Consider the following 12,671-nt stretch of genomic DNA (forward strand, 5'->3'; position numbering starts at 1 on the left):
ATGTGTATTAACCACCCTAGCTAAGTCACTGTCAGAGACTTAATGGGGTCATTAGCTAAAGTTTGCTCCTCACCTTTAAGTGTAAAGTAAAAATAAAGACATCTAAATGCCTTTAAAAGAGGCCACCCCATGCTACGCTTTACAGCAGCTTTACAACATGAGAGAGAGAGTACTGTAGACTACTTTATCACCGAACTCAACCCAGAGTCTCCCAGAGCATTCAGTCAGCCCACTGACACTCCTATTGGATCACAGCAACTGCTTACTATTAAGAAATGCTGTAGATGGAAGGAGCGTTGTGTACAAACATACCATCAAAACAAATTCAACCCTTTTTAGAGAACTTCCTGGACAAAATGTTTCACTGCAATAGTGAAGGTGTAGATCTGGCAGTAGAAAGCCTAAAGTATATTTGATCTTTCAGCTTCCCTATCAAATCTAAAAATGTCAAGCAGACAACAAAAAAAGAAAATGAACAATGATGACAAATGGTCAAACTGGACAGAAATATGCTAAGGAAAAAGAATGAACAACATGTCAGAAATCAGCTGAATCTAATGGAAGAATCCATAGAATCAAACCACTTCTGGGAAAATGAGAACACACTAAACAAAACAACAACACGAACATGAGTTATTTATCTCCAATCTTTTTGTCCATTTAACAACGAGCAAACAGCAAACACATATACACAATCAATTACAAATCTTAGAATCAACTATTATTAAAGACTACCAGAACCCACTGGAGTCTCCAATTACATGTAATGAACTACAGGACAAAATGCAAACTCTCCAACCCAAAAAGCCCTGGGATGTTGATTATTTCCTAAACTAAATGATAAAATATATGGACAACATAAAATTGGCTATGCTTAAACTCTTTAACATTATCCTCAGATGTGGCATCTTCCCCAATATTTGGAACCAAGGCCTGATCATCCCAATCCACAAAAGTAGAGACAAATTAATCCGCAATAACTACAGTGGAATATGCGTCAACAGCAACCTCTGGAAAATCCTCTGCATTATCATTAACAGCAGACTCCTACATTTCCTCAGTGAAAAATATGTCTTATGCAAATGTGAAATTGGCTTTTTACCAAATGACCATATGACAGACCACATATACACCATGCACAACCTAATTGACAAACAAACCAAAACAAAAACAAAGTCCTCTCATGATTTGGTGATCTCAAAAAAAGCTTATGACTCAATTTGGCATGAGGGCCTGCTATATTAATGGATGGAAAGCGGTGTTGGGGTAAAAACATATGTCATCATAAAATCAATGGACACAAACAACAACAAGTGTTTGGTTAATAAAATTGGTGGGGACGACGTCCTCAATGCACTTATTGATATAACCAGTGACTGATGTGGTGTACTCCTCAATGCCATCGGAAGAATCCCAGAACATATTCCAGTCTGTGCTAGCAAAACAGTCCTGTAGCTTAGCATCTGCTTCATCTGACCACTTTTTTATAGACCGGGTCACTGTTGCTTCCTGCTTTAATTTTTGCTTGTAAACAGGAATCAGGAGGATAGAATTATGGTCAGATTTGTCAATTGGAGGGCGAGGGAGAGCTTAGTACACCTCTCTGTGTGTGGAGTAAAGGTGGTCTAGATTTTTTTCCCCTCTGGTTGCACATTTAACATGCTGGTAGAAATGAGGTAAAACGGATTTGTTTCCTTGCATTAACGTCCCCGGCCACTAGGAGCGCCGCCTCTGGATGAGTGTTTGCTTATGGTGGAATACAACTCATTGAGTGCTGTTTTAGTGCCAGCCTCGGCCTGTGGTGGTATGTAGACAGCTACGAAAAATACAGATGAAAACTGATATTGTGGTCTACAGCTTATCATGAGACGCTCTACCTCAGGCAAGCAAAACCTTGAGAGTTCCTTAGATATCGTGCACCAGCTGTTGTTTACATAAGTTCATAAGCCCCCGCCTGCCTGTGTCTTACCAGAGGCTGCTGTTCTGTTGATAGAGTGTATAACCCGCCAGCTGTATGTTCTTAATGTCGTCGTTCAGCCACGACTCGGTGAAACGTAAGATATTACAGTTTTAATGTCCCGTTGATAGGATATACGTGCTTTCAGTTCGTCCCATTTATTTTCCAGCGATTGAATGCAGACTGGAAGGCAAGGACAGATTAGCCACTCGTCGCCTGGTCCTCACAAGGCATCCCGATCTCTTTCCGTGAAACCTACCTTTCCTTTTCCAGCGAATCAAGTGGATCTGAGCCTGGTCAGGCACCCGTAGTATATCCCTCGCGTCCGACTCATTGAAGAAGAACTCCTCATCCAACTTGAGGTGAATAATCCCAGTTCTGATGTCCAGAAGCTCTTTTCAGTCATAAGAGACAGTAGCAGCAACATTATGTTCAAAACAATTTAAGAACAATGCGAATAGACAAACAAAATAGTATGGTTGGTTAAGAGCCGATAAGACGGCAGCCCTACCCTCCGGCGCCATCTTTTCCATAATCTGTTGCTTCTGTCCCCAACCAAGGACGGCCTACAACAGTACCTAGATCTTCTGCACAGATTCTGTCACACCTGGGTCTTGAAAGTGAATCTTAGTAAAACAAAAATATTGGTGTTCCAAAAAAGGTCCAGTTGCCAGGACCACGAATACAAATTCAATCTAGACACTGTTGTCCTGTAGCACACAAAAAAAGATACCTACCCCGGCTTAACATCAAACCCTTAGGTAACTTCCACAAAGCTGTGAACAATCAGAGAGTTAAGGCATGAACATAAAATTCGACATCCCAGTTAGGATCTGGTAAAAAAATATTTGAATCAGTTATAGAACTCATTATCCTCTGTAGTTGTGAAGTTAGGGGTCCACTCACCAACAAATAATTCACAAAATGGGACAAACACCCAATTGACACTCTGCATGCAGAATTCTGAAAAAACATCCTCTGTGTACAACATAAAACCCAAAATAATGCATACAGAGCAGTATTAGGCCGATACCCGCTAATTTGCCAGCTGGTTTAGGGGCTCAGTTCACAAACACAAACAGACCCCACAGAGCCCCAGGACAGCAACACAATTGGACCCAACCAAATCGTGAGAAAACAACAAGATAATTATTTGACACATTAGAAAGATTCAACCAAAAATACTATCTGGCCCTAAACAGAGAGTACGCAGTGGCAAAATACCTGACCACTGTGACTGACACAAAATGAAGGAAATCCTTGACTATGTACAGACTCAGTAAGCATAGCCTTGCTATCGATAGAGGCCGCCATAGGCAGACCTGGGTCGAGAGAGAAGACAGGCTATATACCCAGTGCCCACAAAATGAGGTGGAAACTGAGCTGCACTTCCTATCCTCCTGCTAATTATATGACCATATTAGCAACACATATTTCATACAGACCCACAAAGAATTTAGAAACATACCAAATATTGACAAACTCTGTTAGGCGAAGTGTCGCAGTGTGCAGTCACAGCAGCAAGATGTGTGACCTGTTGTCACAGGAAAAGGGCAACCAGTGGAGCACAAACACTATTGCAAATACAACCTATATTTATTTGTATATTTATATATTTTCTCTTGCCATTCATACTTCAACTATTTACACATTGTTAAAACACTGTACATTTAAAATGCCGTTATTCCCTTGAACATTTTGTGAGTGTAATGTTTGCTGTTCATTTCTGATAGTTTTTTTTACTGTTTGTTGTTTTTCATTTGCTTTGGAAATGTAAACATACAGTATGCATTATGTTTCCAATGCCAATAAAGCACCTTTGAATTGAAAATTGAGAGAGAGAGAGAGAGAGAGAGAACTGTACAAGCGTCTAGTGATTAGCTAAGCTAACTGCCGGAAGGGTTGCTAGCATTAGCATGAAGTGATTATAGAGCTATTATAGGAAAGGCACTGCATTATTGAACCGCCTTGTTAGTTAAAGGAAGATGTGTGGATTCCTCATTTCTCTCTGCTTACCTTTAAAAAACACACAAACTCTGACTATAGGTTCCTATAAGATCAGGGTAAAATGAACAGAAATGTGCGTTCCTGTGAGTGTACAGTGCCTTGCGAAAGTATTCGGCCCCCTTGAACTTTGCGACCTTTTGCCACATTTCAGGCTTCAAACATAAAGATATAAAACTGTATTTTTTTGTGAAGAATCAACAACAAGTGGGACACAATCATGAAGTGGAACGACATTTATTGGATATTTCAAACTTTTTTAACAAATCAAAACTGAAGAATTGGGCGTGCAAAATTATTCAGCCCCCTTAAGTTAATACTTTGTAGCGCCACCTTTTGCTGCGATTACAGCTGTAAGTCGCTTGGGGTATGTCTCTATCAGTTTTGCACATCGAGAGACTGAAATTTTTTCCCATTCCTCCTTGCAAAACAGCTCGAGCTCAGTGAGGTTGGATGGAGAGCATTTGTGAACAGCAGTTTTCAGTTCTTTCCACAGATTCTCGATTGGATTCAGGTCTGGACTTTGACTTGGCCATTCTAACACCTGGATATGTTTATTTTTGAACCATTCCATTGTAGATTTTGCTTTATGTTTTGGATCATTGTCTTGTTGGAAGACAAATCTCCGTCCCAGTCTCAGGTCTTTTGCAGACTCCATCAGGTTTTCTTCCAGAATGGTCCTGTATTTGGCTCCATCCATCTTCCCATAAATTTTAACCATCTTCCCTGTCCCTGCTGAAGAAAAGCAGGCCCAAACCATGATGCTGCCACCACCATGTTTGACAGTGGGGATGGTGTGTTCAGGGTGATGAGCTGTGTTGCTTTTACGCCAAACATAACGTTTTGCATTGTTGCCAAAAAGTTCAATTTCGGTTTCATCTGACCAGAGCACCTTCTTCCACATGTTTGGTGTGTCTCCCAGGTGGCTTGTGGCAAACTTTAAACAACACTTTTTATGGATATCTTTAAGAAATGGCTTTCTTCTTGCCACTCTTCCATAAAGGCCAGATTTGTGCAATATACGACTGATTGTTGTCCTATGGACAGAGTCTCCCACCTCAGCTGTAGATCTCTGCAGTTCATCCAGAGTGATCATGGGCCTCTTGGCTGCATCTCTGATTAGTCTTCTCCTTGTTATCGCTTGCACAGTGCTCCTTGGGATGTTTAAAGCTTGGGAAATCTTTTTGTATCCAAATCCGGCTTTAAACTTCTTCACAACAGTATCTCGGACCTGCCTGGTGTGTTCCTTGTTCTTCATGATGCTCTCTGCGCTTTTGACGGACCTCTGAGACTATCACAGTGCAGGTGCATTTATACGGAGACTTGATTACACACAGGTGGATTGTATTTATCATCATTAGTCATTTAGGTCAACATTGGATCATTCAGAGATCCTCACTGAACTTCTGGAGAGAGTTTTCTGCACTGAAAGTAAAGGGGCTGAATAATTTTGCACGCCCAATTTTTCAGTTTTTGATTTGTTAAAAAAGTTTGAAATATCCAATAAATGTCGTTCCACTTCATGATTGTGTCCCACTTGTTGTTGATTCTTCACAAAAAAATACAGTTTTATATCTTTATGTTTGAAGCCTGAAATGTGGCAAAAGGTCGCAAAGTTCAAGGGGGCCGAATACTTTCGCAAGGCACTGTATATACAGTATGACTCAAAAGGCTCCAGGAAGAGAGCAGCCACAAGTTTGGTTAAGGTCAATCATAGCGCTATTAATTCTATTCATACCCTGCAAACACATAGCCCTTTCCCTTAACCCATGGACCACTCCGGAGAGAGGGAGAGGACTATACATCTACACACAGCCCCAATGATATCGCATTGGGGCTATATCACACATTCACACAGCAACATACATGTTATGTAGGCTATGAATGGAGGGAGAGAGGACGGAAGAGGAGGGTAATGGAAAGACATTTCTGAGAGGGAGAGAAGGGACGAGGAAGGCTCTAGCATTAAAGGATGAATGGAGGGAGGAAGTGAGCCTCTCTTTCTCTCCCACTCTGGTCAGTGTAATTATCAGACTTAGCACTGTTGGGACCAATTTAGAGAACAGAGCTGGCACTCACTGGAGCCTCATATATATTCGGTGTGTGTGCGCATGTGTGCTTGTTCGTGTGTGTTCTGATGAATTGAACATCCATATGCAACCAAAATACCAAAATTTCACAACTGATCTAACTTGTCTAACAAAAGTATCCAATTCTATCTCTTCCTCTTTCAGGATAGTTGTACCAGAGTTCTACTGTTTCGGGGAGTGAATAAAGAGATCAAGAACTACAACAGCCAGACAGCCTTTCAGGTGAGACTCCCCATCCTTCAGCTGGCCTCTATCAGACATTACATTCTAGTTATACCGTAACCATATGCCATGAGGACAACTTTGTGTGACTTAACATGGAAAAAGTTTTTGCAACTCTTGGAGGTCAAGGGAGCTCAACAATATCTGTATATTTGTTCTGTGATAACTACATGGCATAAAGGCAACTCCACTTGAACACTGTTTCTGTACTCTGGCCTGCCTCTGTGGCAAGCTGTGTGATTAAGCTTGTGACAAATTGACATTAACACAGATTTCCTCAGTACATCAATGTTCATTTGTTTGTACACAGGGCTATCTGGCGCCACACACCACCAGCACACTCAAATGTACACGTGCACGCATTCACATCCACACGCTCACACAGTGCCAAAAATCAGAAACACACGCTGCTGTCAGACATCTGTTACAACCAGCCTTTTAATGAAGGGATGCCAATGTGTGAAATATTAATCAGACATAGAAAGAGACAGAGAGAGAGATGGAATCATAGAGTAATGCAAATTAAGAGGGGGGAGATAGAATTAGTGATGGACATGTAGTCTGAAAAAGATGATATTGAAGGATGGAGGGAAAGTGGGAGAGAGAAAGTGCTTTGAATGGAATGTGTTCCCCTGTCACCTGTAGTTTAGAGTAGATGTATTATACGTCTGATAATTGGTTCCCAAAAGTTTTCTTGAAACAACAGAGGCTGATGTTTATTCCAGACAGACTCTGGGACAGCAGCTTTCAGCAGGGTTCTGTTCTCTCCCAATGAGAAGGACAGCTTCCAATGGGAGCCTTGTTTTACAGAACACTCATATTGAGAAGTTGAGAGTTGGGAAAGGAACAAACACACAACACATATTTGACTTATGCTTCTCCTCCCCTTCCATCCCCTCTTCTCTCCTCCCTCTCTCCTCCTCCAGGTGGCCATTATAGCAGGAAACTTTGATCTGGCTGAAATCATCAAGATCCACAAAGTGTCAGACGTTGGTGAGTAGACTACAGTACATGCCATGGGTATGTGGCTAACTGGAGGTGGTCACTGGACTCCAATGAATGAATCTAGACTGAATTACCCTGACTGATCTCCCATAGTGGTGTCAGAGGGTTAGAGAGCCCTCAGCACTCGGACTATAGCCACTGTAATCACCCAGTCAGTAATGATTCCTGATCATGTGCACTTGCTCTGTGTAATTCAGGGTACTGGGTGTCAATCTGCTATGTGTGAATAGTCTGCCATCTAGTGTTTGAAGGAAAGATTATACCAGATTCCTAATTTAATGCAGTAAGATGTTTTCTTAACTCAATACCCTCGGCAGTGCCTTAGGCATAAAGGCATACATTGTCATGTTGATTAGGCCAGCAACATGTTGTGTGTTCCTCTCCCAGTGCCTTTCAGGGAGACCCCATCCTACACCAACCGTAGACGTGTGTTGGTGGGAGGACTGCCCTCGCCCCGCTCCCTGCTGCGCTCCGCTAGTGACAACAACCTCAACGGGGACAGCAGTCAAGGTCTGGGTCAAGGTCTGGGGCAGGGTCACGGTCGACAGGGTCAGTCTCCTGTCCCCTCTCTGAGAAGCCTCCCTGCACTGGGACAACACCAACAACATGCCAGCCTGGGGGAGGTGAGAGACAGAGAGAGAGAGAAAGAGACAGAGACAGAGTGTGTGTGTGTTTGCCTTTCTGCGTGTTTTGTGACAGAGATTTATGGAATGTGTGTGTAACAGACTGTGTGTGCTGTGTGTGTGTGTTATATTCCAGACTCGTCATGGAGAGATGCCAGACAGCAGTCTCCAGAGCACAGGCAGCTCTCGCTCCTCCCACTCCCGCTCTCCCTCGCTTCACAGTCATCTGCATGAGGGCGATCAGGGCATCAGGAAGACACACGGACACCCTCTAGGACACGTCCCTCGAGGACGGCTCAGGTGAGACAGACAATCAATCATATATTTAATATTCTGCTCCTTGGGGGACAATGAACTGTTCTGGGTCTGATCTGAAAGGAAAGCTCCTCCTCTCTTCTCCTTGTCATTGTCTCTCCAGTATGGGATAAATTGAGCAGATTACTAATGCTGAGGTTCCTAACCATTTTATTGTGATCATGTGTCAGTCGTACTGACTCAGTACATGATTAACACATGGCTTTATGCTTCTCCTATAGAACACTGTATGTGTGTATGCGTTTCTGCAAGTGTGTGTGTGTGTGTGTGTGTGTGTGTGTGTGTGTGTGTGTGTGTGTGTGTGTGTGTGTGTGTGTGCGTGCGTGCATGCGTGCGTGCCCTTATTCTCCAGAAGCGGCAGCAGTTTGATGTCTGACATGGGAATTGCATTACAGACACGACTATAGCCCTCTCTCTATTTGTAATACCCTACTGTCACTTCACTCCATCCATCACACATGCTGCTAATCAGACCTCTATCTCTCGCTCGCTCTATCTCTCTCTCTCTCTCTCTCTCTCTCTCTATCTCTCTCTCTTTCTCTCTCTCTCTCTCTTCGTCCCACCCTTCCCTTTGTCTCAAGAAGGCCACAGTAGTAAAGCAGCATCAATGTGTTGAACTTGACACCCTGTTGGTAGAGGTAGTGTAGCTTGCCTGTATTTGAATGTACTTCTGTCTGCACAAAGAGGTATAGTAATACCTTCCTTTTCAGTACATATAATATGCTTACTGAGACTCGCGTGTCAGTAGGAGTTAGACTGAGGGAGGTACAGAAGGAGGGATAAAGAAAGGCACAGATAGAGGGAGGTAGAGGTCATTTCCCTGATGTGTCCTGTCCTAGATGCCTGTCTGTTCTTTTCTGTTATTCTTTTGCTGTAATTAGTCATGTTTATCTGTGTAAGAAGTGACAGGTCTGGAAATTACTGATGTTATTGACACAACAGTAAAGGCCTGAGGACATCTGAGGGAGAGAGAGACGGTCCTCAAATGACATAGTGCAAGGAAAACATTAGCTATACGTTTATACCTAATCTTCACCCCTCCTTCCTTGTTTCCCTCCCTTCTTCTTTCCTTCCTTCACTACTCCTTTCCCTCCCTCTTGTTGGCTACTACTGGTCTCTCTCTCTCAGTCCCCCTACCTGCGCCATCTTTCCATCTCTCTCTATCCATCTCTCGCTCTGTGACCGTCTGTCCGCCCGGTGATAACTCCAGGGGCATTCTGGGTACCAGGGAAGTGTGAAATTAGTTTGGCCGGCAGTGGCCCGCCCCTACGGCCAACACAACGACTTCCTGTGGAACATGCCATCACTTCCTCTCACACCAGAGTGGGCGGTGCTGTAAGGAGTCCAACACTGTTGCCAGGGGGCATCTGGGAATGGTGAAATGGTTGGAATTTAGATACATATAAAGGGTGGATGTCACAATGTGAGTGAGTTATCGATACCATTGAAAACCAAGATGACACCAATGATTTCCTTGGAGGTTGGTAAGGTAATAGGCCCCTTTCCTGTTTCCCTCTGCTTTCTGCATCTGTCCCCTATTAATTTCCTGTCTTTCTCTTTCTCACCTTTCTTTTTACCTTTCCCTCTCTTTCTCACATCCTCTCTTTCATCCCTAATCCACTGTCACTTCCTGTCCTCCCTTTTTCTCCTCCCCCTCCTCTGTCTCTATCTATCTCCCTCTCTTCTCACTCTCATCCCTCGTTCTCCCTGTATTAGTCACACTAGGGTCTGTTGGAGGGAAATTATCCATGGTTTCTTACTGCTGGCAAAAGGCTGAGAGAAAGAAATAGAGAGCGAAAGTGGGATAGAGAGAAAGTGTGTGAGAGAGAAAGGGAAAGAGAGAGAATCTCTTGAGTCCAGCTTAGAGAATCCACATTAAAGGAGGACATGGCGGAATCGATCCGAACGCATCATAGTCTGCATCATCAAAAGGCGACACAGTTCAGCCAGCATTGAGCCGTTTGGCTGCTAATCCCCCCGCTTTGGGACACAGTTTGAATGCACACACACACGCACGCACGCACGCACGCACACACACACACACACACACACACACACACACACACACACGCATTAGTGAGATAAGATGTAGGAGGACATTTAGTCCTGTATAATCAATGGCTGCTGTATTTCAGTGGTTTAGATAAATCAGCGATGATACAGATCTATGTTGTACATACATTAAAACACAAACAACTTTATCTTCATTTGGTGAGCGTGACACTGTATCATATAACACTACTGTCAGTCATCCTAAGATGTTGTCACTGTTTATAACATCTGTAATGTCAACCTTATTATAAAAGAGGGTTAAAAAAAGTGTTAGCTAAATATGTTGTACATACTGTTATTTGTACAGCCAGGTCACCCTGGTTATACAAGTCAGTATACGATGTCCATCCGTGTCTGAAGATGTCGGGAGATGACATGGAAACCGGCCACTAGGGGTAACAGTGAGCACTGTTACCTTCAAGTAAGTTTCGGTTTTGCTAGGGCATTGTGGACAGGGATGGCGGAGGGATGTAGGCATCTGCCTCTGGTGACAAAGTTTGCATGTTAGAATACAGGATAGAAAGTTGTTTTTGAGGTTTTAGTTTTCAGCCTATCCCAAACCTTAACCCTTACCTTAACCATTCTGGGTTAATGCCTAAACTTTAAACACCTTAAACACGTTTGCAACAACTTCTGCATTTAATATTTGAGAAACATGGATGATTCTGATGTGAGACTGTTAGAGCTAGTTGGTTTGTATAAATAACATAGTCAATGTGGATATCTGATATGATCTAATAGTTATGGCCATATTTGTTTTTTATTTCTCCATTTTAATCTGAGGTAGATGTTTGGATGAGGTATTGATCCATCTGTTTGGGGTTTAGTCAGTGTCAATGTGCCTTAGAGTTGTTGTGTCTGCTTAGCGTCCGCAGCTAGCTGCTTCCACAGACACTATGATCTCCTGAACACAACTCGAATGTTCTCTTTTACCAATAGATTACCACACAATGTCATAACCATGGCTATTCACATGGATGCAGTGATGAGGAAGAGAGAGTTGCTGAGAGAGAGAGAAAACAGTGGTATAATATCTTTGTTCAGGTGCAGCTATGCAGAGAAAAAGATGGAGAGAAAGAGCTGGTCATTAGGATGCAGAGTATGATGATACCTATGATTGTATTTTATAATGGGATGAACCCACCTTATGGAGGGAAACCTATTTGTGTGAGGGCCATTTGCACGAGAAGGGTGATTGTGCGCACACGTCTGTGTGTGTGTGTGTGTGCGTGTGTGTGTGTGTGTGTGTGTGCGTGCGTGTGTGTGCATGTGTGCGTGCGTGCGTGTGTGTGCATGTGTGTGTGTGTTTAGAACAAACTTCAATTGACTAGTCATCAAGTTCACCAGATGTATTATCTTCTTCTGTGTCGACAGTTACCACGGTTACAGAAGCAGTGTCCTAAGAAAAAGGAAGAGATGGAAGGAAAGAGAGATGGAACAAAGTTGGGAGTGAGGGAGGGACAGAGAAAGGGCTGAGAGTCTTGTAGTTGTTCATTTTTGCTTTATTTAAACGGTCTGTGTGAAAGTCTGTTTTGCAGTAATGTGTTTATAAATGTGTCTAAACGGTGGTTAAAGCTCTAGTCATTCATCCTGCAGTTAATTTAGATCAATAGTGTTGTTCCTGCATGTCCACCCCTTCCTATACACACACACACACACACACACACACACACACACACACACACACACTGATAGGTGGGCCGTTGTGGCAGTGTAAACACAGGCCATTAAAGGGGAGGACAGTTGGAGATCAATCTAGAGTCTACAGGGACCAACACACACACATACAAACACACACACACACACACACAAACACCACCAGTCACAACCCCCACATACTCCAGCCCAGCTGCAAGGAACAATCAGGGGATCTGCCACCACAGAGGTCAGACCATCATACGTACCATTACAGCTCTGTGTGTATGTGTGTGTTTCTCTGTGTGTATGTGTGTGTTTCTCTGTGTGTATGTGTGAATTTCTCTGTGTGTATGTGTGTGTTTCTCTGTGTGTATGTGTGAGTTTCTTTGTGTGTATGTGTGTGTTTCTCTGTTTCTCTGTGTGTATGTGTGAGTTTCTCTCTCTCTCTCTGTGTGTGCGCGTGTGTGTGTGTGTGTGTGTGTGTGTGTATGTGGGGGGGGGGGGTTGTTTGTTTGTGTGTGTGTGTGTGTGTGGGGGGGGGGGGTGTGTGTGTGTTGTGTGTGCATGCGTGCGACAAAGTGTCAAGGGTTGGAACCGGTTCAGGGAACAGAACAGAAAACCGGAAAATAACTAAATTACTTGAGGAACAGAACCCAACCCGGAAACAGAAGTAATCTATACTGTTCCGGAACAGAATTGTTATTTTAAAAGCATGGAAACCGATTAATAGCATTATTTTACGTTCCAGGCATTTTTCTCTGGTCC

The 12,671-nt window shown here is 43.2% G+C and overlaps 1 protein-coding gene across 1 annotated transcript in view; it reads left to right on the top strand.

The window, feature by feature from the left end:
- LOC139373057 (SH3 and multiple ankyrin repeat domains protein 3-like) overlaps positions 1 to 12,671 on the top strand; it is a 380,732-nt gene that overhangs the window by 257,904 nt on the left and 110,157 nt on the right. The window contains exons 9-12 of the mRNA XM_071113096.1: positions 6,196 to 6,273; positions 7,200 to 7,266; positions 7,666 to 7,901; positions 8,038 to 8,201. Coding sequence (XP_070969197.1) covers positions 6,196 to 6,273; positions 7,200 to 7,266; positions 7,666 to 7,901; positions 8,038 to 8,201 — 545 coding nt within the window. The remainder of the gene's footprint in view (positions 1 to 6,195; positions 6,274 to 7,199; positions 7,267 to 7,665; positions 7,902 to 8,037; positions 8,202 to 12,671) is intronic.

The sequence above is a fragment of the Oncorhynchus clarkii genome, chromosome 2 (assembly GCF_045791955.1).
Source record: "Oncorhynchus clarkii lewisi isolate Uvic-CL-2024 chromosome 2, UVic_Ocla_1.0, whole genome shotgun sequence".
Classification (NCBI taxonomy): domain Eukaryota; kingdom Metazoa; phylum Chordata; class Actinopteri; order Salmoniformes; family Salmonidae; genus Oncorhynchus; species Oncorhynchus clarkii.